General features: G+C 40.4%; 1 protein-coding gene across 3 annotated transcripts in view; it reads left to right on the top strand.

Moving 5' to 3' along the window:
- Positions 1 to 22,410, top strand: part of waca (WW domain containing adaptor with coiled-coil a) — a 28,541-nt gene continuing 6,131 nt past the window's right edge. For 2 of the 3 annotated variants that reach the window (XM_006804513.2, XM_006804512.2), the window contains exons 1-7: positions 2 to 254; positions 455 to 485; positions 1,273 to 1,465; positions 12,847 to 12,938; positions 13,621 to 13,736; positions 13,835 to 13,950; positions 20,651 to 20,896. In XM_006804513.2, coding sequence (XP_006804576.2) covers positions 214 to 254; positions 455 to 485; positions 1,273 to 1,465; positions 12,847 to 12,938; positions 13,621 to 13,736; positions 13,835 to 13,950; positions 20,651 to 20,896 — 835 coding nt within the window. In that variant the 5' untranslated portion in view covers positions 2 to 213. Of the gene's footprint in view, positions 255 to 454; positions 486 to 1,272; positions 1,466 to 12,846; positions 12,939 to 13,620; positions 13,737 to 13,834; positions 13,951 to 20,650; positions 20,897 to 22,410 lie in introns of all 3 variants that reach the window. The other variant, XM_006804514.2, reaches the window with a different exon arrangement.

The raw sequence follows: 22,410 nt of genomic DNA, 5'->3' as shown, positions 1-22,410 counted from the left end.
GTTTGCTCGGCTGTTAGAGACACGGCTGTGAGCCAGAGTGGGAGATGGACTGAGTGAGGGCGCTCTTTCGACCAGTGCAGCCGATTTAGCATTGCAATACCCAGAAGCTAGGCTGAAAAATAACTGGCGATTTCAGGTCGCTGAATCAACACGAAAACATAGTGCAGTTATCAGTCTTTCACATCCCACTCCAATCACACTAACACGGCATTGATGGTAATGTATGCAAGGAAACAACCGAGACTCGGCGATGGGTAAACACCTCCTTTTAACCTTACTTATTCACATTTTTTTCCTTTTCCTCATAGCTACGCTTTGACAATCCGCCATTTTTACTGAAACCAAAATAACTGTGTGGAAACTTGTATCCCTCACTCGCTGCGGGGCTTTCACCGATTTCTGAACATTGACATTTGAAGCTTAAAATTCACAACTGTTTCCTTTTTCTTTGCAGGTGCGACCGAAGAGATTCTCAGCCCTATCAGGTACTTGTTAGCCAAGCGTCTCCTGCTAGCTTGCTAGCAGCAAATAAGATTAAAATGGACACTCTAGTGCAGGCTTCTGGAGAGCACAACAGGCCCCAGTCAGTGCGGAAAATAACACAAAAAGTAGAAAGGTTTGCTTAAAGCCTCCATTTAAGCCCTGTAAATGTATCCTAACGTTAGCATTGCTAGTAAAGACTTGACAGAGTGAACATATTCGTCGAAGTCGGCTGTTTTGGAAAAGGTACGGGCGAGTTTTATTACAGCTGAAAGCTAATGATAGCTTGTTACTGTTAGCTTGCTTGCTAGCCAGTCCGATTAGGGCCTGACCGCAATCTGTCATTTTAAGGATATAGCCAGTTAAGCGTCCTTAATATCAAAGTGCTTGATATTTATACAGCAAACCAGTGAATTCACTACCTAATTCAAATCGCGATAGCCAAGTGAAATGGCGAGCTAATACTCATAGGTCGGATAAAATGTTGTTTACTTCGTCATTTAACATGTGTTAGTTTGCATGCATACGTTGTTATGAGCAGAAAAACGGGCACAATTAACGTGGCTGTTAATAAGCTGATAAATAAGCTGCTCGATTTATATATATATATGCATTTCCTCGTGCTAATAAATTTCTGCATCATTGAAACTATGAATGAAATGGCATTACTTTAAAGAGCTGAGGACTGTGCTCACCATGGCTGCTTTTAGAAACCTGCCAATGGTGATAACAGAAGCGTAGGCCTATTTTAAGTGTGAGGTTTTTAGTAAAGCGTTTGATTTGTGTTTACAGACTCTCAAATACTCATCCAAGAGCCATCCAGGAGGGGACCACCGGCATGACAAGATGCGAGACTCTTCAGACGTCACCCCTCCCTGCAAGATGCTCAGGAGGTCTGACAGCCCTGAAAACAAGCACATCGACAGCACGGGACACAGTAGAGCAAAGGGTGTCCACATGCACCGGGCCAGAGACAGGGATGGAGGTGAGAGCGGGGAATAAAATGAGTTTAGAAAGAAATAAAGCTGCTCTCTGTAATTACTCCAGAAACGGGTGCTCTTTCTCTTAGTGAGGCACTTTTGTTTTTTTGTTTTTCTTACAACTGAGTGCTTCAGTATTGAAACTGCAGCTGTTAGGTTTTACACTGTGGGTAATCCGGCCGTGGTAGTTTTTGAACAAACAAATTTAAAATAAACGCGTTGTCAAGCTGTCGCTATGTGCTTTAAATTTAACCACTGAGCATTAGTCTCTGCAGTTTGCATTTGATTGAATGAATGGTCATCGTGGTTTCCAACCTCACAGGTAGATGTTCTGTGAGTACAGTTAAAGTTCAGACCAGAGTAAGACCACACTCTGCACAGACATTCAAGTCTTGAAGGACACGTTTTGTGGAGGGGAGTAACTGCTTTTGTTTCTTCGCCTTGGTCAGCTGCTAATTTTAACAACATTATTTCAGTACAGTTTTATCAAAGTGGACTTTTTGGTAAACTTTGAGTAACTGGCACGCAAGCAGTTGAGTCCATGCGGGGAGTATTGTGGTGTTTTGAGCTCCTTTTAAGACATGCTCTCCTCTCTGGAATCGGAGTGTGTCAGCTGTCCTGGTCACTTTTCTGTAAAAAGTCCCTACAGCAATCTAATACTACTCGAACACTAGTAACAGTGCCACAAGTTTGCATGCAAGCAGCCACGTGATGGATAGGCTCTCACAATATAAGGACAGCACGTGTCTTTCTTTTCTAGACGAAAACAGCTGTTTGCTAACTTGTCTGACCTTTAGGCATTGGCCACATTTCATTACATTCCAGCACCAAAGATCCATTTAGCATGTGTTTAAGTGTAGGAAGTGTATCCATACCCCTACAAACTGTGTGTCTTGTCTTTCCCTCAATGTTTGATCTGCAATTTCAGTTATTTGAAATGTTTTTTAAAATGCAGTTTCATGAAGTCTTTACTGTGACGAAGACAAATGCATTGACAGTTTAGGGTTAACAAGATTCTCCATCATGAACCACAGAGCCAAAAATTCAGTGCAGGATTACAGGTGCTCCAATTAGATTTCTGCATATAAAGCATTTCTAATGTGGGAGAATCTACAATGACAGCAGTCTAATAATGTTCAGCCTAATGTTTGAATCAGTGCAAAATGACAAGCCTGGAGCACTGCAGAGATGGACCGACATCCAATCTGAACAGCAACACCTGGTCTGCTTTCTCTTTTTCTCTCTCTGTAAGATTATAGTCTCCTACAGGCAAAGATGTGAAATTGAAAGCGTTCAGACAAGGACTGCTAGCTGAAAATTTACATTTACAGCTGGCAAGGAACTCACTCAGAAAACAGCAACTCAACACTTGAAGGGACAGTGTGTGTTCTCAGTGAAAATGATGTTGAGGCTTTGAATCCTTGGGTTTCTCAAATGGATAATGCTAATATTATTAGCGTGCCATACCAGATAAATCTGATAAACATTCTAACGAAACTTGCCTTAAAAACTGCTTTTAAGTGTCATCTGCCCTTTTCATCTCTGCTCCCCTCCTACTCTCCACCTGAAACATTGCTTCCTAAACTAAAGTTAGGGCGTTAACACACAAAAACATGCATAAACAATGTCCAGAATTTCCAGACATTGTCGCAGTTACTGATTTTTAAGCGGAAAAGAAATGCTACCCTTCCATCTCTGTACAGCTGACAACAAGCTGGTTAAACAACAACAACAGCTGGTTGTAAATAAAGTTATGAAAGCTGGTGTTTGAGTGTCCTAAACATCACACTTTGCCTCTGATAAATAGTTTGATCACATTCGCAAATCTTATGAGTGGATTGTTGGCCTCAAAGAAAGTTTCATTGAAACCAGCTAATAGCAGTATTACTCTCACTAAAATGCTTACTGATGGAAAAGTTTTGGTGATCCTCAACAACTCATCTCAGTATCTCTGTCATCCATCAGAGGTGAGCTTCACTGACTCATCAACTCGTATCGTAATCCTTTCACAAACTTTTACAGCCTCAGAGTAAATAGTTGTGGACACTTCTTACTTGGCATTGTGAGGGTTAGTAGAAAGAACCAGTCCAAATTAAGTAAAATGATGTGACAGCGCGGAGATGTGTTAAGTCAAGGAAAAATAACCCACTGGGCAGTATGTTTGTATTTTTTTTCTCTCCTGTAGAAAGTCTAAATTTTGGTTATGGTTCCTGTTTCCGTTTTGTAGCAGTTTTTGTGTTCGGTTAGATGTGATTGAGTCAACACTTTCAATATGTCGATATGTCATAGTGACATGTTGGAGGTTTCAGTAAGGGAATACAATCGGTCTTAAATTCTGTATGATGTTTTCCTGATTTGCAGTTTCTTCTGAATAGCTGTGTCGCAGTATTGTTACTATTGTTACTATTATTATTTGCTGAAATCAATCTTTTTAGCAGATATGAACTTTATTATTTTTGAGTTTTAGCAAATTGTTAATAGGACTTGAAATTATTATTATTTTGTTTTTGCTTCCAGATGTTTCTAGAAGTTTTTCTTCTGCATTATTTACATATCTGCAGAATCAGATAAGCTTTTTCAAAATGACTATTGCCTTCAGTTGCACATTAATTACTTCAAGTAACTCTGATGGTAAATGGACTGGTTCTTATTTAGCGTTTTTCCACTCTTCTGAGCACTCAAAGCGCTTTACACAACTTGTACATTCACACCAGTTCATTTTTCTAGGTGCTTTCTAAGTAACATTCACACACTCACACTCCGATGGATGCAATTTGGGGTTCGTATCTTGCCCAAGGATTTTGGCATGCAGACTAGGGGAAGCCAGGAATCGAACCACCAACCTTCCGATCAGTAGATGACCTGCTCTACCGCCTGAGCTACAGCCACCCCCTAACTACTATTATAGGTACTCTCTTCAGACAAGTGGCGCTCTTAACTATTATAACTACTATTATAGGTACTCTCTATAAATGACAAACTAGCCAAATATTAAAATGCAGGCTCTTTGCCTTAAGCATTACATATCACTTGATATACTGTTGTCATGTCACTTATAGCAGTGTACAGAATGCCACATAAGTACTATTAAGTATAATTTGTGGTCCTGCCAATGTGTCTCGTCTGTGTAAGCGTTCCCGTTTAGACAGCGAACCTTCTCCCATCCAGTCCTCCAAAATACGCAACTGGAGGACAAAGACCTATGTAGCCATCAAACCAGGTGATTGGTTGAAGAGTGGGCAGGAGTAGGAAAGGCAGTGAGTGTAATTCACCAAATCCTCGAAGATCAAATAATACAGCAACACAAGACTGTCCACGGGCCCATATTTTGTACACTGTGTCCATCAACAACAAACACTTTCTACAGGTAGAAGGCAGTCTGTAACTGTCAGAGGACTGCCTTTTTGCTGCCTCCACTCAAACATAAAATAAGTATTAATGTTCTGTCAGTGTGGTGGGAGTGTCTAGAGATGTGGCAGCATCCATGTAAAAGTGCTTCATGTCTGAATGCCAGTGCCATTTTTAGAGATTGGTGCTACATATCTCGCACACGAAAAGGCATTTAGAAATGCATGTGAGGGATAATCACAGCTGTACATTAGTGAATTTTGCATTTACATTTGTAGTGTTATATTACTGTAACTTTCATATTACTAAGTTGATGAAATTTTGGGTTACCCTTGACCTGAAGAAGTGTCTGTCTACAGACTAGGAATGCCTTGATAGCAGAAATCTGGTAGTCTCTATAACAAAATCAATCGGCGATGTTGTGCCACAGAGGGCTGTACAGGGGTGACCTGACTGCATGTATCTATTCTGATTTATTTAATTGTTAAATGATTTAGTCCTTTATGGTGACAGAATTAGAAATGACTTCTTTCTTTCTTTTAATATACATATATGCATAAGAAATATACAATTTTTGTAGTTTCTTCAGGTCCGTGTAGCTAATTAATAACTAAAGGTGTGTCTTGCGTGCTTCATGTCCCAGTGATGTCCCGTACCTGCTGTTTGGTGTGAATGATTCCTCAGTAAAGCATTTCATCTTTCAGGGCTTTCTGCTGTTTATTATGGAATTACTGTATCCATGTCTAAGCAAGCTTGCAGAATAACAAGTAGATAAAAAATGCTGCATGTTCTGTCATAATTGCTTTGACAGTGTTGGGTATTGAAAGCTATTTTTATTCTAGTTCTGGTTGGTTTGTAAAAATCAAACTGGATTTGTTAATCTTAAAGACATTTGTTGCTGCTATGGAACTATTTTTATGGTCGCTCATGCGGAAGTCGGTGCTTTAGTTGAAGATCTCATTAGACTTGGATTCTTTGAGTTGCGTTTTTTTCTTTTGTACATTCGTTTTGTGACAAAAAAAGATTTTATGGTTGAGATGGGAATCCCAGTAGTTCAATTCCTTGGAATTGTTAGTCTGCATGCCTATTGATTTTTCTTATCGGTTCCACTTGCATTACAATCAGCTGATTTCAGTTTGTCCAAGAGAAGCAAAATAGTGGCACAGTCTACAGCGTGTATATGGACATTAATTTTATTGCACAAATTAAAGCTGAGTAAATGCGGACCCCAGCCTAGCAAACAGACACTGAACTTCAACAGCTGACAAAGGGATGAGCAGTGAGGCTACAGCCTGTTTCTACCTGTTCATGCTTCCAAAGTAGAATCACTGTGGCGACTGGTTTTCATGTTTGCCTTGGGTTGCCAGCTTTGTGTTGATACATAAATAGTAAGAGAAAGATCATATAGAGATTGAAAATGTGACATCATTCAGGGGTAAAACCGCAAATAATTCTGGGAACTCGTGGCAAGAGGTAGTAGCGCACGCAGGCTTTCAATTGAAATCAGTTACACAGCGATAAAAAGAAACAAAAAAAATGGCAAGAAGCTGTTGTATTATTAACTGCAATAGCCGGTCGCATGACAGCCACGGAAGCCGACGGGTAAAGAGATCGGTTGTTATCGGATTACGTCGTTGAAGAGAAATTGTTCGAGCCCTGTTTCCGAAGTAACAAAGAGGCGACGGATGGCCTGGATTGCAGCCATTCAAAGACCAAATATAATGTCCCAGAACCTTCCAGCTCACATGTTAGTTTGCTCCAAGCATTTCCACAAAGGTCAGTCTTCTGTTGTAGTTAATACGTCATTTTTCATAACATAATTGGTGATATAGGTTACAAGCAAGTCTGGCGCTGAACAGAAATTGTTGCGCTATGCTCCTTTGTTTATTGTGCATAAATAGTGAATTGTCCTGACACAATATTGCGTTTCGCTTCTGTTATTACCATGGTACATTGACAAAAACATATACCGTATTTCCCGGACTACAAAGCGCACCTGAATATTAGCCGCACAAGCTAAAATAAGGGGAAAATCCTGTTTTGTACACACATTAGCCGCACCTGACTAAAAGCCGCAGGTGTTTCAATGTTGACTTATCATATGTAAGAGAATATGCACAAAGCGAATTGTCAGGAAAGAGATGGCTGTTTGGAGACACACCCCTTTTATTAATATTTTGAAAAATAAGTTATGGGTACATATTTGCATAACTTTTTAGGTATATGTACAAGTAGCGGTAATTACAAGTACGAAACATGTACTGTGCTTCATAAACGAGTAACAAATGTAGTACATAACAATAACCTACAGCACCCCAGAAAAATAGATTCGGACTACCTTTTAGGCTCAGGTGCAGTGACACGGCTTTAACAAGAAGAAAAGTCAGTCATTCACCACCATCTTCCTGCGCACTAAAACCACCAAAGTCCTCTTCTTCAGTGTCAGATACGAACAGGCTCAGGATGGCTTCGTCATCCACTCTCAGCTTCTCTCCTTCGTTGTCACTTTCAAAACCAAACAAATCCTCGTTGTCAGTGTCAGAGTCGAACACCCTCTGAAGGGCCATGGCGGTGTCCTCCTCTCCATCATGCAGCAGTCCAGCCCTTCGAAATCCGTTGGTGATCATGGATGTTTTCACACTTTTCCACGCTGTCAGATTCCACCGGTGGAGTTGAGCATAACTTCGCAAGTTTATCGCCGCTCGTCATCCACGCCTCCCACTGAACGCATAGCGCTACTTTGAAGTTTGTTTTTCGCGCTACTTGTACGGCACTATGTTGCCTGGAGGATGGACATGTGACCAACATACCACTCTTGAACCCCGATACTGTGTGTCTGATCACATGCCCTTCCGCCAGGCAACGTAGTGCCGTACAACAGTGGAACAAACAAAACAAATCGTCTTACGATATGACAAAAATCATGGACAATCCATAGAAAAGCCGCACCTGACTAAAAGCCGCAGGGTTCAAAGCTTGTGCAAAAAGTAGCGGCTTATAGCCCGACAATTACGGTACTTTTATTCACAGGATAAAACTGTTTTTTTGTATCACTAATTGCCCAGTACGATTACAGCATACAATATTATTGTCACTGCTACATTTCTGTAATCCGTACCAGAAATTATTTCCACTACTAATTAATTACTGTTGAGCTCAAAGGTCCTATTAATAAACGGTTAACGATTGTGTATTCATGAAGACGATTTGTGAGACTGGTGAACTTATGATACGTACGATGGTCTTTCGTTCTACACGGTGCATTTCAAGGTCCTGTACCCATCGGTCGGTAAACTGTACCTGGGCTTGTTGCAGTGACCTGAAGTCACTAAAAACTTCACGAGTGTATGCACTCACTCCAAGAAGCTATAATTATAAATATGAGCGTGGTGAAAGTTGGGCAGAGGGGAAAATGCCCAATGCTCCAACATGCACAAACATCTGATCACACAGGATGAAATTCATTTTGCATGAGCAGATGAGATGATTTCTTGACTTGATGGAGGAAAGAGCCAAGGAGGAAGAAAACCCCACCTTAGCCAACTACATAACTACCCGAAGATGTCAGTGAAGCTGATGATGTCCTCTTACACGTTGGCGACAGACATTAACTGTGCTTTGGTGAATTTGGCTTTCAGGCCACGGTACACTCTTTAGGTTTCAGATAGTTTGTTTGACCAGCTGTTTTGTCAGATTAGATGTGTGGCTAGCTTTGTACTACAAATGTTCCAGAAAGGGGTGTGTGTGCGCGTGGGGGGGGGTTAAAAATGTCTTCAACATTGAGTGATATTGGTCTTGCGCTTGTTTTTCCTCAAACCCAGATATGCTCTGGTAGGGCTGGGCGATATGGCCTAAAATCTATATCGCGATATAATTTGAAGCACGTGCGGTAACGATATATATCGCGATATATTATTTTCTTCTGTATAACGTATTTTCCACACTATAAAGGCACACTTAAAATCCTTTAATTTTCTCAAAAATCGAGAGTGTGCCTTATGTATGAATTCTGGTCCCAGGTCCCAAAGTCAAACGAACACTGAGAGTTAAAAACGGTCTAAATTCTTTCATCTTTAATTAAATCATCAGCGTTGCTGCTTTACCAGGTGTAACAATTAAGTTTAACATCCAGGCATCCATGAAAACAGAATTTATTAATTTAGATCTCTATCGTTGGCCAAATTTATATCGTTTCTATCGTATATCGTTTATATCGCCCACCCCTATGCTCTGGTACTGAAATTTGGTACAGATTGAGTTCGTGTGAACCGATACTCAGTTGGTCCGACAGTGTAATTTTGACAGAAAATTTAGATTTAGTTTAGTCATAATTTAGGATTCTAAATTCTTTGTTTTAGTTCACTAAATATCATAAGATTATCGTAGACTAAATCTAAAGTTAATTCAGTTGACTGAAATATATCCTGTTTTCAACCAGTGAAACTTACTCCACATGTTCACTCATTTAACTCGTCCCGCCTCTCTACACAACTTAATTGTGATTCTGATTGGCTCTCATCTCTCCAGATCATTTTCATCTCGTTTTTATTCGTCATCGAAAGTGTCAATATATCTCTTCATAGTTTTTGACCTTGTGCATTAATTTTTATTTAATTATCATCTTTTTTACAGTACAATTGGGCAACTTTTGAAGGTATTTGGCAGGTGGGGTTTTGGTGGGAGGAGGGTATGTATAGTGTCGGGTAGGGCTGGGCCATACTATACCGTTCACGGTAATACCGGTACAATGTTAAGCAACGATAAGAAAATGAAATATCGTGATAGAATATGGGTAAAACGCGCATGCGCAGTGCCTTTGTTTTCATACGCACATGGCCGAAAAAGCATGGCAGCAACGGAGAATGAGAAGGGAAAAAGCGGATCGTTGAGTGAAACGGATGAACCAGAATCCGGTCGTTAAGTGATGACGTGACGAATCCTACTTCCGGGCCTAAAGTAGTCTGCGTTTAATATGGCTTTTGTGTTGTTAACATGTTTAATGTTTTGTATTTTCTTCTATTTAATCTCAAAAAGCTCCTAAAACAGTCAGTGATCACTGTTGACCTCCCTCAGCTTTTATTACCGCTAATCATTTATTTAAGCTCAGTTTTTTAAAACCTTAGGATGTAACTACAGCCCAGCCCATGCAGCAGTATATGAATGACTAACCTCGTATTGTGGATGGATTATCTCAGTTGTTCTCCTGGCTGAAGTTTGGTCCTTTTACAGCATCCTGCCATGCGATTACATTTGTTCCTGACCACCAGGAACACTCACGTTAACTTTTATCGAGTGGAAAAAAAGTTAGCTTGTTTATATTATGCTAACATAGCTGTGTCGCTAGCGGTGACGTAGCACATCGTTATATACCAGCTAGCCAAACTTCAGTAACCCTACAAACGTCACTGCTGTTTAATTTTCTGTCTTCATTTATGTTGGAAGTGATAACAGAGCTGTACGTTTTAATTTGTTTCCAAAACCCTGCAGTCAGGACATGCTATATTGTATTTAGATAGAAGCTAGCGAGCTAACTTCCTGCTAACTTCTGACTCCGTTAAATGTCATAAATTCCGTTTTCATGGATGCCTGGATGTTAAACTCAATTGTTACACCTGGTAGAGCAGAACGCTGATCATTTTATTAAAGATGAAAGACTTTAGACAGTTTTTCAACTCTCAGTAATGCCATAGTGATCGTTTGATATATGGACCTGCAGCGGAGTTTAGGCCCAGACACGGCTAGTGACATCAGACTTAACGACCAGATAGGTTTGTAAAAATGGTGCCACTTCAGTGATGTGGAACTGTTTTGGTGTTTGTCTGTCAGATACCCACCAAAGCACTTTTTTTTTTTTTTTTTTTTTTTTTTTTTTTTTGGTAGAACATGCAAGCGGCTGTTGTTATTGCCGTATTTGTCAGACTAAGGTGCTCGTAAATCAGGGAGTAATCTGGGTCCTAAACAGGTCCCAAAGTCAAACGAACTCTGCAGCATCACTGAGAGTTAAAAACTGTCTTAATTCTTTCATCTTTAATAAAACGATCAGCATTGCTGCTTTACCAGGTGTAACTATGAAGTTTAACATCCAGGCATCCATGAAAACAGAATTTATTACATTTAACGGAGTTAGAAGTTAGCAGGAAGTTAGTGGATGTTATCTCGCTAGTTTCGTAGTTACCTAAGCATGATGTAACATGTTCTGACTGGGAGATTTCCGAAAAAATTCAAACATACAGCTTTGCTATCACTTCCAACATAAATGAAGACGGGAAACTAAACAGCAGTGACGTTTGTAAGGTTACTGAAGTTGGGCTAGGTGGTATATAATGTGATCACTAGTGACACAGCTATGTTAGCATAACATAACAGGATGAACGCTAACACTTTTCCACTCGATAAAAGTTAACGTGAAGGTTCCTGATGGTTAGAGACAAATGCAATCGCATGGCAGGATGCTGTAAACAGACCAAACTTCAGTCAGGAGAACAACTGAGATAATCCATCCACAATAGAAGGTTAGTTATTAATAAACTGCAACAACATGGGGATAGAGCAGCTGTGATAGAAAACCGCATTAATGAATCAATGGTACCGAAGGGGAGGAAGCAAGAATAATGAGTTCAATAAAGTTTGATTTATCTGACTGCTTTGTTTCGCTTAATGTGTCTTATAATCCCGTGCCTCTTATGGTCCAAAAAATATGTATTTGACTTTTTTATTTGGCATACTACAGTTTAATGTTGCAAAGCTCCTCTTTTTAACTTCAGTGGATTTTATACATGTTATGCTCAGGGTATGTCAGCCCATTTCTACTGGAGATGCCTTTTGGTTAAACTTTCAGCAAGGAATTTGCTTTTGCACTGTTAAATTTTTACGTAGCTTTATGCACATAAAAAACAGCTGCTTTGTTTAAGTGAAAATAAATGGATGGGGGTTTTTTTTGCGCTAGTAAAGTTGTGGAGTTGTAGTTTGTCTCGCATCAATTATATCGTCAGTTATATAGTTATCGCAAATTTTCAAATGTATATCGTGATAAATATTTTTGACCATATCGCCCTGCTCTAGGGTCGGGCATTGAGGCAGGATCCCAGTATCTGTTTAATATGTCTGTTTTGGATATTCAGCCTTCACTTGCATCCACATTGCATTGGACCTGAGAGGTCCAGTGAAATGCTCAAAAGCAACTGGACAACTGACTGAAAAACAGTTTGCATCATCTGTAAATAAGAGGCTATGGGTGTAATTTCTAAATGGATAGTGTTAGTATGGGATGGGACTGATCTGTCTAACCAGCCGTATATCACAAAAATTATCCTGGAAATGTGCTCAAATTATTTCTTGGGTTGTAAACCTAAGATGCTAGTCAGGTTTTTTAATAAAAATTATTAAATGAGACGATTTACAAGCTAGTAAAGTTTATAAGCTGAAACTTTCATTTTGCACCAGTAGCACATTGTAGTGATGCCTGTGTATCCACCGCTAGAGAATCTAGTCTATACAGAGTGATGCTCACTGAGTCATTCATCTCCTTATGCTGCATGTGCAGAAACAATGATCACCAGAGGCCTTTCTGTCACACGTACCTTGCCTGCTGTTCTGCCTCACTGACATATAGTTATATCACCAAAGCAGTTTAAAAATGTTATGGCATATTATCTCAAAATGCACACTCTTGAAGCATCTCGGTAAAGATGAGAGAGTTCAAAAGCAGGTTCACTGTTTCCATCGGATTGTTGTACTTGTTCTGCTACCTGTTGAAGTGCTGGCAGTCTTCAAATGTATCAAGTAGGCAGCTTAATTCTCTGATTTTTAAGCTTCTAATTATTTGATAGGCCACAAAGCTGGAATAAATTATACCAATACTCTTACATTAATGGAGCTTACTTGTTAAAGTACAACCTGGAAGTTAAGTTGGCCGAGAGAACATTGATGCTTGCCACAGTCTGCTTCATCCAGGCGCTCGGTGATGCAGTGAACTTTGTTTGTGTTTTTGTGTGTTACTCATGGATCTCTCCCTCTCCTGTGCTGTGTTTCATTGCAGGGACCAGTTATTCTCCACAGGAAAATTCTCACAATCACAGTTCCCTTCATAGCTCCAACTCACATTCTAACCCCAGCAAGACCTCAGACACAGTAAGTATCGCCTCCTCCTTAACACAGGAAGCTATAATGGCCCGAAGTCTTGTCTATCCTGTGCAATAGACTGAATTGTTTCCTGGCAGCAGCACCTGCTGATGTGTCGTTTCACAGGTGTAAAAAAATAGTGTTGTTTTTTGGTACTTGCATTTCATTCAAGTTCCCTTACATTCTTAAAGCACATGTCACACATAAATCAGGGTAATCCTCCTCTTACACTCATATACTTGTGCTTTTATTTGAAATTATTTCTACTTTGCTTTTCTCTCAGTGATATGTAAGCTTCAAGTTTCTGCTCTTTTCTATCTGTTTACCTCATAATATTGGATTAAATTTGTTAGGTTATTTCTAAATGCTGGAAATGAAGAAGAAGAAAAAAACTTCAGTGACAATACAGGTTTTAAAAAGCAACCCTTTTCAATCTGATGCCTTAACAGCCAAAACTGTCTCTAGAATGAGTCTTCCTCCTTCTTACAAAGCTGCTCTGCAAACAGCCTTCCTAGGCTTTCTGCTTTCACCCCAATATCTATTGTACATTTCAGATTGTATTACAAGTTCTTGCATCAGAACCTGCCAACACACACACACACACACACACACACACACACACACACACACACACACACTCTTTCATTCTGTCTCGTTGGCTTCACGTTCCTAAATGTATATTTCTTTTCAGCCTTATGAACCTGGTGATGACTGGTCAGAGCACATCAGTTCCTCTGGAAAGAAATACTATTACAACTGCAGGACAGAAGTGTCCCAGTGGGAGAAGCCCAAAGAATGGCTGGAGAGGTAGCTAAAAGTATTTCATTATATAAGCTGGAATTTGTCCCAGTGTTGTCGCATAAAGAATGCATGCATGGTTAATTTGTATTGTATGCGTTTCATAGAGAACAGAGGCAAAAAGAGGCAACAAAGACTGCTGTTGTCAACAGTTTCCCAAAGGACAGGGACTACAGAAGGGAGGCTATGCAAGCATCGGCAGCCCCTGGCTTTACTGGACCTAGTAAGTGTTCCACACACTATTAAATAATGCACTGTTCTAGTCGGGTCTGCTATTTATGATCATTCTATGTCAAAACTGCTTTGTTTACTTTTTGTGTGTTTTTTTTCTTTGCTTGGCATGGCAGATGTTTATCAGTAACGGTCCTTCTACACAGCTAAATAAAATACATTTAAAGATTATTACTGGTTCAGTAGTAATGATAGTGTTGAGGTGCTCTCTGGTGGATCAATGCTAAGGAACTCTTTACCAAGCTACTGAGACTCCAAATGACTGAACAGTGTTGCTCAGGTTTTACGTTGTGTACTGTAGCAGTGAGCTAAAGCTAATTGAGTTCAAAGCTATTAATTTCTGCTGTGAAGTTAAGGGAACACATCTCAGTTTATCTAATTTTAGCTGTTATTTTGACATTCTGTCTGTTCAAGTTGGGTCGAGTCTGTTGCAGTCAGTTTGACACCAGATCATTACACTTCACAGAATTATTGACTGTGATTTGATCATAGTAATTTATCTGCAAAATCGCTGCATTGTTTTCTTACTGGATAATATGATATGCATTTTTTACAAGATTTGGGACTACTTTCTGAGCGGAGTTCTCGAGGGAGCCGAAGAACTCCCATTGCAATCCTGTACAATCCTTCTATTTTATTCGGATGGCAAAAGTTGCCAAAGCGCTTGGTGTTTAATATCACTTGGTTTTAATGGTCTTTATTTCAACCAATTTACTAGTGGATGAAATGGGAGATAAAAATCAATCTAATCACCAAATTTTATGAGTAGTAAATTGAGCACAGTGAGATGGAGTGTCCAATAGAACCACGTTCTAATAATCACATTTTTCAGTAACAGATGCATATTTTAAATGCTATTGTGCGATATGACAAAATGTATTGGATGACGATATGAAAACATCTGTTGTTTCATATTATACGCTATCGTTTGTTTCGTGGTGTTGCAAAATACACTGTTAACAGCAATATTTTTTTTTCTCTACCACCCACGCAAGAATCACGTGAGAGAGTATGGAGAGAGTTTTACGGATGAGAAGCAAAAAAGAGCCGTCAGGTGCTCAAAATAAACCTTTGACTCAAACTTTAGAACAGGGTTTTCCTGGCAGCACGCCGTGTAATAAATACTCACAAAGAAAATGGCAGCTGTTACAAATTATATCTAAAATATATAGTTTCATGCATCGGTCACAAAACATGACTCCAGGTACACAACGCCCAGCAGAAAACACTTCACACAAGTCGAGTTGCCTGAGATTAACTGAATTTACAGAAAAATCAATATTTTGTGATATATATAGTTATCGGGATATGAGATTTTGGTCATATCGGACAGCCCTAATTGTGCGTGTAAAATATTATGCACTTTATGCTGTGCGCATATGCAGTATCAGTATGGCTGTAGGGTCTCTAGCTGTGGTAATTCTAGCAGCCTTCTTTTGTTTCAGGTTAGCGTCCACATGTTTGTGCTGAATGTGTACATGTGTTGCTTTGTTTGAATGGAGACAGTGTCAGAATATTCTGTTTCCCTCTGGTCCATCTGACTTTTTAGCTTCTAAATGATCTTTTATGCTCACAAGTTCCCATCATAGCTACACCGGTGCTGCCATCTGCTGGGCCTGCAGCTGCAGCTAGTCGCTGTATAACGTCTTAGATCCAAAGATCAGGCATTAATAAAATATATTTAGGTTAACAGACTTCAGTTTCTCTTGCCAAGTATCAGGGGCAGCAGTACTAAATCGAGTAGTCAGCTACTCACACACATCCCTGATAAATATGTATTTGAGCCCTGAAAAAACAGGGACTGTGAAGAGATCTTACGCTAGAGATGCTGGAACTACAGCCACATCTATAAACTACAGTTGTGTTACAGAGTGAAGCCTCAAACAGTCTTTGGCTGATTACACTGCCTCACAGAGAGACCCAAACCCAACATCAGGGAAGCTGTATGAAGCTGTTTTGCAGAACTAGAGCTGCTCGTGAACCCAAATAATTTCATCTTTGCACACTAATCATCGATCCATTTTCTTTACTGCTTATTCGGTTCAGTTTCGTGTGAGGGCTGGAGCCTATCACAACAGTTCTGGAGCAAAAGGCAGGGTACAGGAAAGCTCACTGGTCTCTTACAGGTCTAACGCAGAGACAACCATTAGTGCTCACATTCGTACCTATAGCTAGTTTCAAATCAGCAGTTGCCTTCCATGGGTGAAACCCCACGCAGTCATAGGGAGAACACACAAACACCAGGACGTCCTTCTGTGAGGCCAAAGTCGTGACCACTACATGACTGTTTGTGCACACTTTAAATTTGAAATGCAGATATGAATAAGATGCGTAAAGTTTTAAAGAGGTTTTTTTAAATACTTGTTCACCATCATGTGAGATTTTGTGTTCTTTAAAAATCACAATCGCACAATCTGTTACCGAGTCTGCCTATTGTCCCTGTGTTATTGGCTTATTTCTCAATGACAGAGAAAACTTGTCTGCGTGTAGATGGAAATAGTTATTTGAGTGGGCCGGTCCTGATGCTGTGTGTTTGAACAATCTGGTAAATGATTTCCCGAAGCGTGGTCGTCTTCTATTATTGTGATAGGAATTTAAGCAAGGCTGCTACAAGCTAGTTCCAGGCAAAATGTTGCTGAGCGTTTGTCAGTAGTCATCTTCTGAAAAGTAAACAAACATGTAATGAAGTGGTGTACTGAGAAAAGGATGTCATTTATCATGAATAACCTGTTTCTGAATACCTAATAACCACTCCTTATACTGCTTCCTGCTTAACAAAGGAGTACATGACATACCTGACAGATATGTTCATTAAATCTTTGTGATTTACAGAAACACAAAGTTATGTTGTGTAATATGTTAACATTTTCTAACCGTCCAGACACCCAGCAGGTGGTAATTGCTGCTATATTTAAAGCGTGGTGATCACACACTTGCTCAGTGCAAAAATTACCTCCTGGAAGTTTTTGTCTTTACCTGGACAAAAACTAACAGGCTGTAATGAAGCAAATATATGAAGGATGCTTACAGCTTGTAAAAAATGAACAAACAAGCATTCATAACATACACGCTTAAAAGATCAAAGTGAACAACAGTGACATTAGGCTTGCCTGTAGGGCTGGACGATATGACCCAAAATTCATATCTCAATATTTTTTAGCTGGGTGGCGATATAAGATATATATCTCGAATTCTTTTTAAAGCCATAAGTTAAGAACAAAAAGAGAGTTCTTAGTCACACTGTGTCCCAGATGTCACACAGGCAGTTTTATTTACATACAGCATAGATTTACATGAAGAAATTACTCAAAAATAAATTATCAGCATTTAAGCAGTCAAAATGTAACCTAATAGACGCTGAGCATAGTAACAAAGACAGATTTCACAGCTGCTCTGTTCCCAGCTTCTACTGCGTGACTGACAGCCTTGAGTTTGAAATCCTCTTTATGGCCCTTATACACACACAATACGGTAATATTACGTTGAAGCACAGTACATATCACTCCGCGAGGCTCCAGACTAAGGTAGCCGTAATGCTCCGACAATCCATCAAGCGCTGCAGCTCCATAGCTTAGCAAAGTTGTACTAAAACATTTTTCTTGACAGATTGCTGAGCGCCTTGTACCACCTAAAATCGGTTCGCGGTCAGTAAGCACAACCAGAATTCATACATAAGGCGCACTGTCAACTTTTGAGAAAATGAAAGGATTTTAGGCCGTGCAACCCCTGTGGGCTGCATGTCGTTAGCGCGGTTAGCTCGCTAACACGTTGACGCCGTCCAGCCCCACAACTCGCTAACGGAGATTTGCCGTGTCCATCTTGTCGCTGCCTGCAGGTGAAGCTATGGGGGAGGAGGAGGAGTTGTGTTCAGTGAAGGAGAGAGACAAAAGTGGACGAAAGAGAGGCAAACTTGTGGCTCCACAAGTATAATTATAACGTAACATAGACTATATCGATATAAAGGATATTGTCACATCTTATATCTCGTATGAAAATATATCGATATTTTTTTTAAAACTCGATATATCGCCCAGCCCTACTTGTCTGTCATTGCTTCTGGATGGGTTGTGAGCTCTGATAATTCAGACAAAAACAGAAAAACATTGGTGCTTATCAGCCACAGGTCCCCACAGCACTACGCTCGCTAATCACAAGCTTTCAGTCTATGAACGTCTGTATGTCACTCTCACCACCTTTATAAAACTGTAAAAATGAAAGCGGAGTCTCCTTTTAGTGCTTCACAAGGTAGTTATAGTTGAAGCGTGTTAAACCTGTTGATAAGGATGCAGACTAAATTGCCCAAATGACACAAATGAACCTACACAAGCCCTAATACAGTCCTGATCAAAACTTAAAGACCACTTGAAAAATGCCAAAAAATCATATTTGCGTGGTTGGATCTTAACAAGGTTCCAAGTAGAGCTTCAACATGCAACAAGAAGAAATGAGAGTGAGACAAGACATTTTTTTGAGCATCCAATTTATTGAAAACAACACTTAAACTGAAACAGGCTGTTTTACAGCTGATCAAAAGTTTAGGACCCCATGCCTTTAAAAGGCCAAATCTGTGCAGAAATGTGCATTTCATTGTCACTTTCAGTCATGACGTTCTGATGGCAAAGGGAAAAAACGTTCCCTTTTTTAATGTTTTTGGGGTGGCTGTAGCTCAGGTGGTAGAGCAGGTCATCTACTGATCGGAAGGTTGGTGGTTCGATTCCTGGCTTCCCCTAGTCTGCATGCCAAATATCCTTGGGCAAGATACTAACCCCAAATTGCTCTCCGATGCATCCATCGGAGTATGAATGTGTGTGAATGTTATCTAGAAAGCACTTAGAAAGATGTGCTTGTGCGAATGGGTCTGAATGGGTGAATGCACAAGTTGTGTAAAGCGCTTTGAGTGCTCAGATGAGTAGAAAAGCGCTATATAAGAACCAGTCCATTTACCATTTACCAATGTTTTCGGGTTGTTGAACTGCCTAAGGAGGGTCTCTCGCAGTGCGCCATCGCTGTTGAGGTGGGGCGCAGTAGACAGTCATGTGGAAGTTCTTAAATGATCCTGAGGGTAATGGAGCAGGACTGTGATCAGGACTGTATGAACACATGAAATCATCATATAGTGGCATGCATCACTACAGCAGTCCATGTTACTAGTATTGTGTATTAGGGTTGGGCGATATGTAAAAATTTTCCAACCAATAATCGACGACGGGTGATACATTTGCACATGCGCAGACTTTCTGATAGGCGGAGCAATGTAATCATGCACGGACTGATTTGCGCGTTTACAACACGGGAGTCCAAACATGGACAACTAATTTCTCCAAAAAATTACGGCTGTCAGTGTTAACGCTGTCATCACCATTGAAATTTTTAACACGCTCAACCCATCTGGAGCGCAGAATAAACAAACTTTGGACAAAGTGCCCGAAATGCGTTGCGTTTCGGGGATTTTGACTCAGCCTGCACTCCAGATGGGTTAATTGTTAATCACGTTAGTCATGATGACGGCACGTTAACGCTGACATCACTGAAATAAATATCAAGTTGCCCATTTGGGATGAAAGCGGTAAACTTAAGGATGTAACCAAAGTGGTGTGCCGCTTGTGCAGATGTATAGTGCGAGCAAAGTACTCAAACACAACTTGCATGAGCACATATATGTCCACTATCTGGCTGAGTATGCTAGGCTATCACCAGCTTCTGCAGCTCGATCAACAAACATTTGGGTGCACTCTGAGGAGGGTGAATTTGCTCGCAGATGAAAGAGGGTGCCGTTAAAACAACGCTTTTGGTTTTTTGGTTTTTTTTGTTTTTGTTTTTTTGCTGTTGACTGCTTCTATTAACGCCATCATTATTAGCAAACTTACTCATGGACAAATAAATAAATAAATCACAAAAACGATTGCCGATGGGCTCAGCCTATCGTCGATAGTCGATATATTCGTCCAATCACCCAACCCTATTGTAGTTATGTAATGCAAATGTACAATAGCCCCATTCAGGGCTGATATTGGTTACAGTTCTTCTTCTCCTTCGTAGTCTTTCAAAAGACAGTTATTAAAATTATTATTGTGATCATTTTTACTACATTTGTAACCATACAGGAAGTTAACATCTCACTTTGTGAAACGTTTAATATAAACAACTAAATGACAAAAACTAGATTCTGAATTCTTGTTTTCAGACCAAGAAAAAATAAGATGAATCATAAGGGTTCAGTTTTGTTTAGATTGTTGCCCCGTTTATGGGCAGTCATACTGTAACCACTCATGCACAGGCCTCTGAAGGTGTTGGCGTAGTGCTTGTTCTTCCATTGAAACACAATCTATAAAATCCAGCTGGAACAGCAGAAAGTCTTGTAAAGCCTGATCAAATGCCACAACACTGATTTAAAGTACTAAGACCAGAAACGGAACCACATGCAGCATTCACATGCTGACTGTTTGACCAGGTGTCTCACTTGCAGGGATCTGTTTAAATGTTGAAGCAATCACAGAGGCTTGTTTGCACTTATTGGCATATCACCCTGTGCTGGAACGTGAACGATAGTTCCTGGACACGGCTTTTTCAGATGAATGTTGTTGTTTTTTTTTAAGGTTTTGTGTTTTATGTTGGACCATAAATTATTGGAGGAAATGGATTTCAGACTTCCACCTTTGATGACACTGCATCTTTATCTTTTTGCTCCACAGAGTCGGCCCAGGTGGAAAAGCCTGCAGCAGCACTTGCCACCCAGTCTCAGTCGTCATCTGGCTCTGGGAGCTTGAATCCGTCATCAGGCCCACCTGGATCATCTACTGTACCCGTGTCTCCAGTCCTTCAATCCCCAGCTCCTCCGCTCCTCCAGGACCCCACCCTGCTTCGACAGCTTCTCCCAGCACTTCAGACTGCCCTGCAGCTCAACAACGCCAGTGTGGACATGGCAAAAATCAACGAAGGTAAGAAGAAATAGATTTAAGAGCCACTTGACATATTCAACTTCTACATTCAGCTTGCAGCAGAGACGGTGATTGATGGCCACTGGTTACAAGAAGGCACTGAAATTATTAACTACTGTTATCAGCTTTTGTTCTGACACCGTTGTTAGAAGCTTTGACATAATCTGTCCTGTTAGTCTGAGCACACTAGAGTCCTAACTCGACATCGTCAGCGTGGTGCTGTTTGCATAGCTGATGTCTGGATGAAGAATGCCTCACAGCAAGAGTTTGCTAGATGAGAACATGGTATCTGACCATGTGACACTGAAAGGAAAGATTCAGCTGTCAGAGTGGTATGAGATACATTAATTGTAAAATGGGAACGACAGCACAGACTTTTCTAAGTCTAGAATGTGTTGTAATGTACCTGATGGCTGCTAGATGTCCTTAGAAGTCATCCTGCTTCAGTTTGATAGACTCTGTCAAGTCCAAGATTCCAGGGTCGGGATGAAGATAATGGAAAGTGTTTCAATGTTTACAAGTGTGAGTCACTGTGGTACCAGCTCATGATGTAAACCCTGGCATAGTAGTGGGAACTTCAATTTAAAAAGAAAATTCCCTTCTCACCCCTGCGGGCGGTCTTTATCCTTCAAGCTCGGGTCCTCTACCAGAGGCCTGGGAGCTTGAGGGTCCTTTGCTGTTCCTAGGACTGTGCGCTTCTGAACAGAGATCTCGGATGTTGTTCCTGGGATCTTCTGGAGCTACTTGCCTCGCTCTTGTGCTCAGAGCTTGTTCCTATGCTGCCATGATTATTGCCTCTCTGCTGTCTTTCAGTCCAGCTTTGTCCAGGCATTGGTAGGATTTCTGGATGTCAGCCACTTCATCTATTTGCTGGTAATCCATACCATGCAGGGCCCTGTCCTTCCATGATGGTTCTCCTATTGCCCCTCTCTCTCGGGTTTCTGCTGCCTGAGGTATTCACTAAGCATGCGGTCAGTTAGGGCCATCTTCCTGATGTATACGTAGGTGTTCGTTATCTCATCCTGGACTGTGGTACTGACACTCACCAGTCTTCCTTCAGCTTAGCATACAGCCTCAGGGTGCTGAAGTTAGGGTGAAACTCTCCGTGCATGGTCAGGTGCTTCCTGGTCTTGTTGTCAGTGGCTTCCGAGGTTGTGTAGAGAATTTTTGATCAATAATTCAAATGTCTGTGGTAGCAGGTTATGCGTGGGGTGTATTTGTAGCAGCATAATAACTTGGGCTAAGGTACTTTATATGTATGTATATCAAATTTACCTGTTACCTTCTGTTACAAATATATGTGAATGAGCTATATATGATGAGAGAGCAGTGTGGGTCTGAAGTTTTAAGATTTTTCCCTCTCCTTATGTGTGACATCTCATTTACAAACATACAGGAGAAAAATATTTATATATATATCTATATTTTAAGACAAAAAAGGGATAAATGAGGGCCTGTTATGTCCTCGCATTTATATTCTCACAGGTGGGTTTCACTATTCAGAGATGCCGTTG

This window comes from Neolamprologus brichardi, chromosome 9 (assembly GCF_056152115.1).
Source record: "Neolamprologus brichardi isolate AB-2024 chromosome 9, ASM5615211v1, whole genome shotgun sequence".
In the NCBI taxonomy this organism is placed as follows: domain Eukaryota; kingdom Metazoa; phylum Chordata; class Actinopteri; order Cichliformes; family Cichlidae; genus Neolamprologus; species Neolamprologus brichardi.
This window is presented reverse-complemented; position numbering and strand designations above follow the sequence as displayed.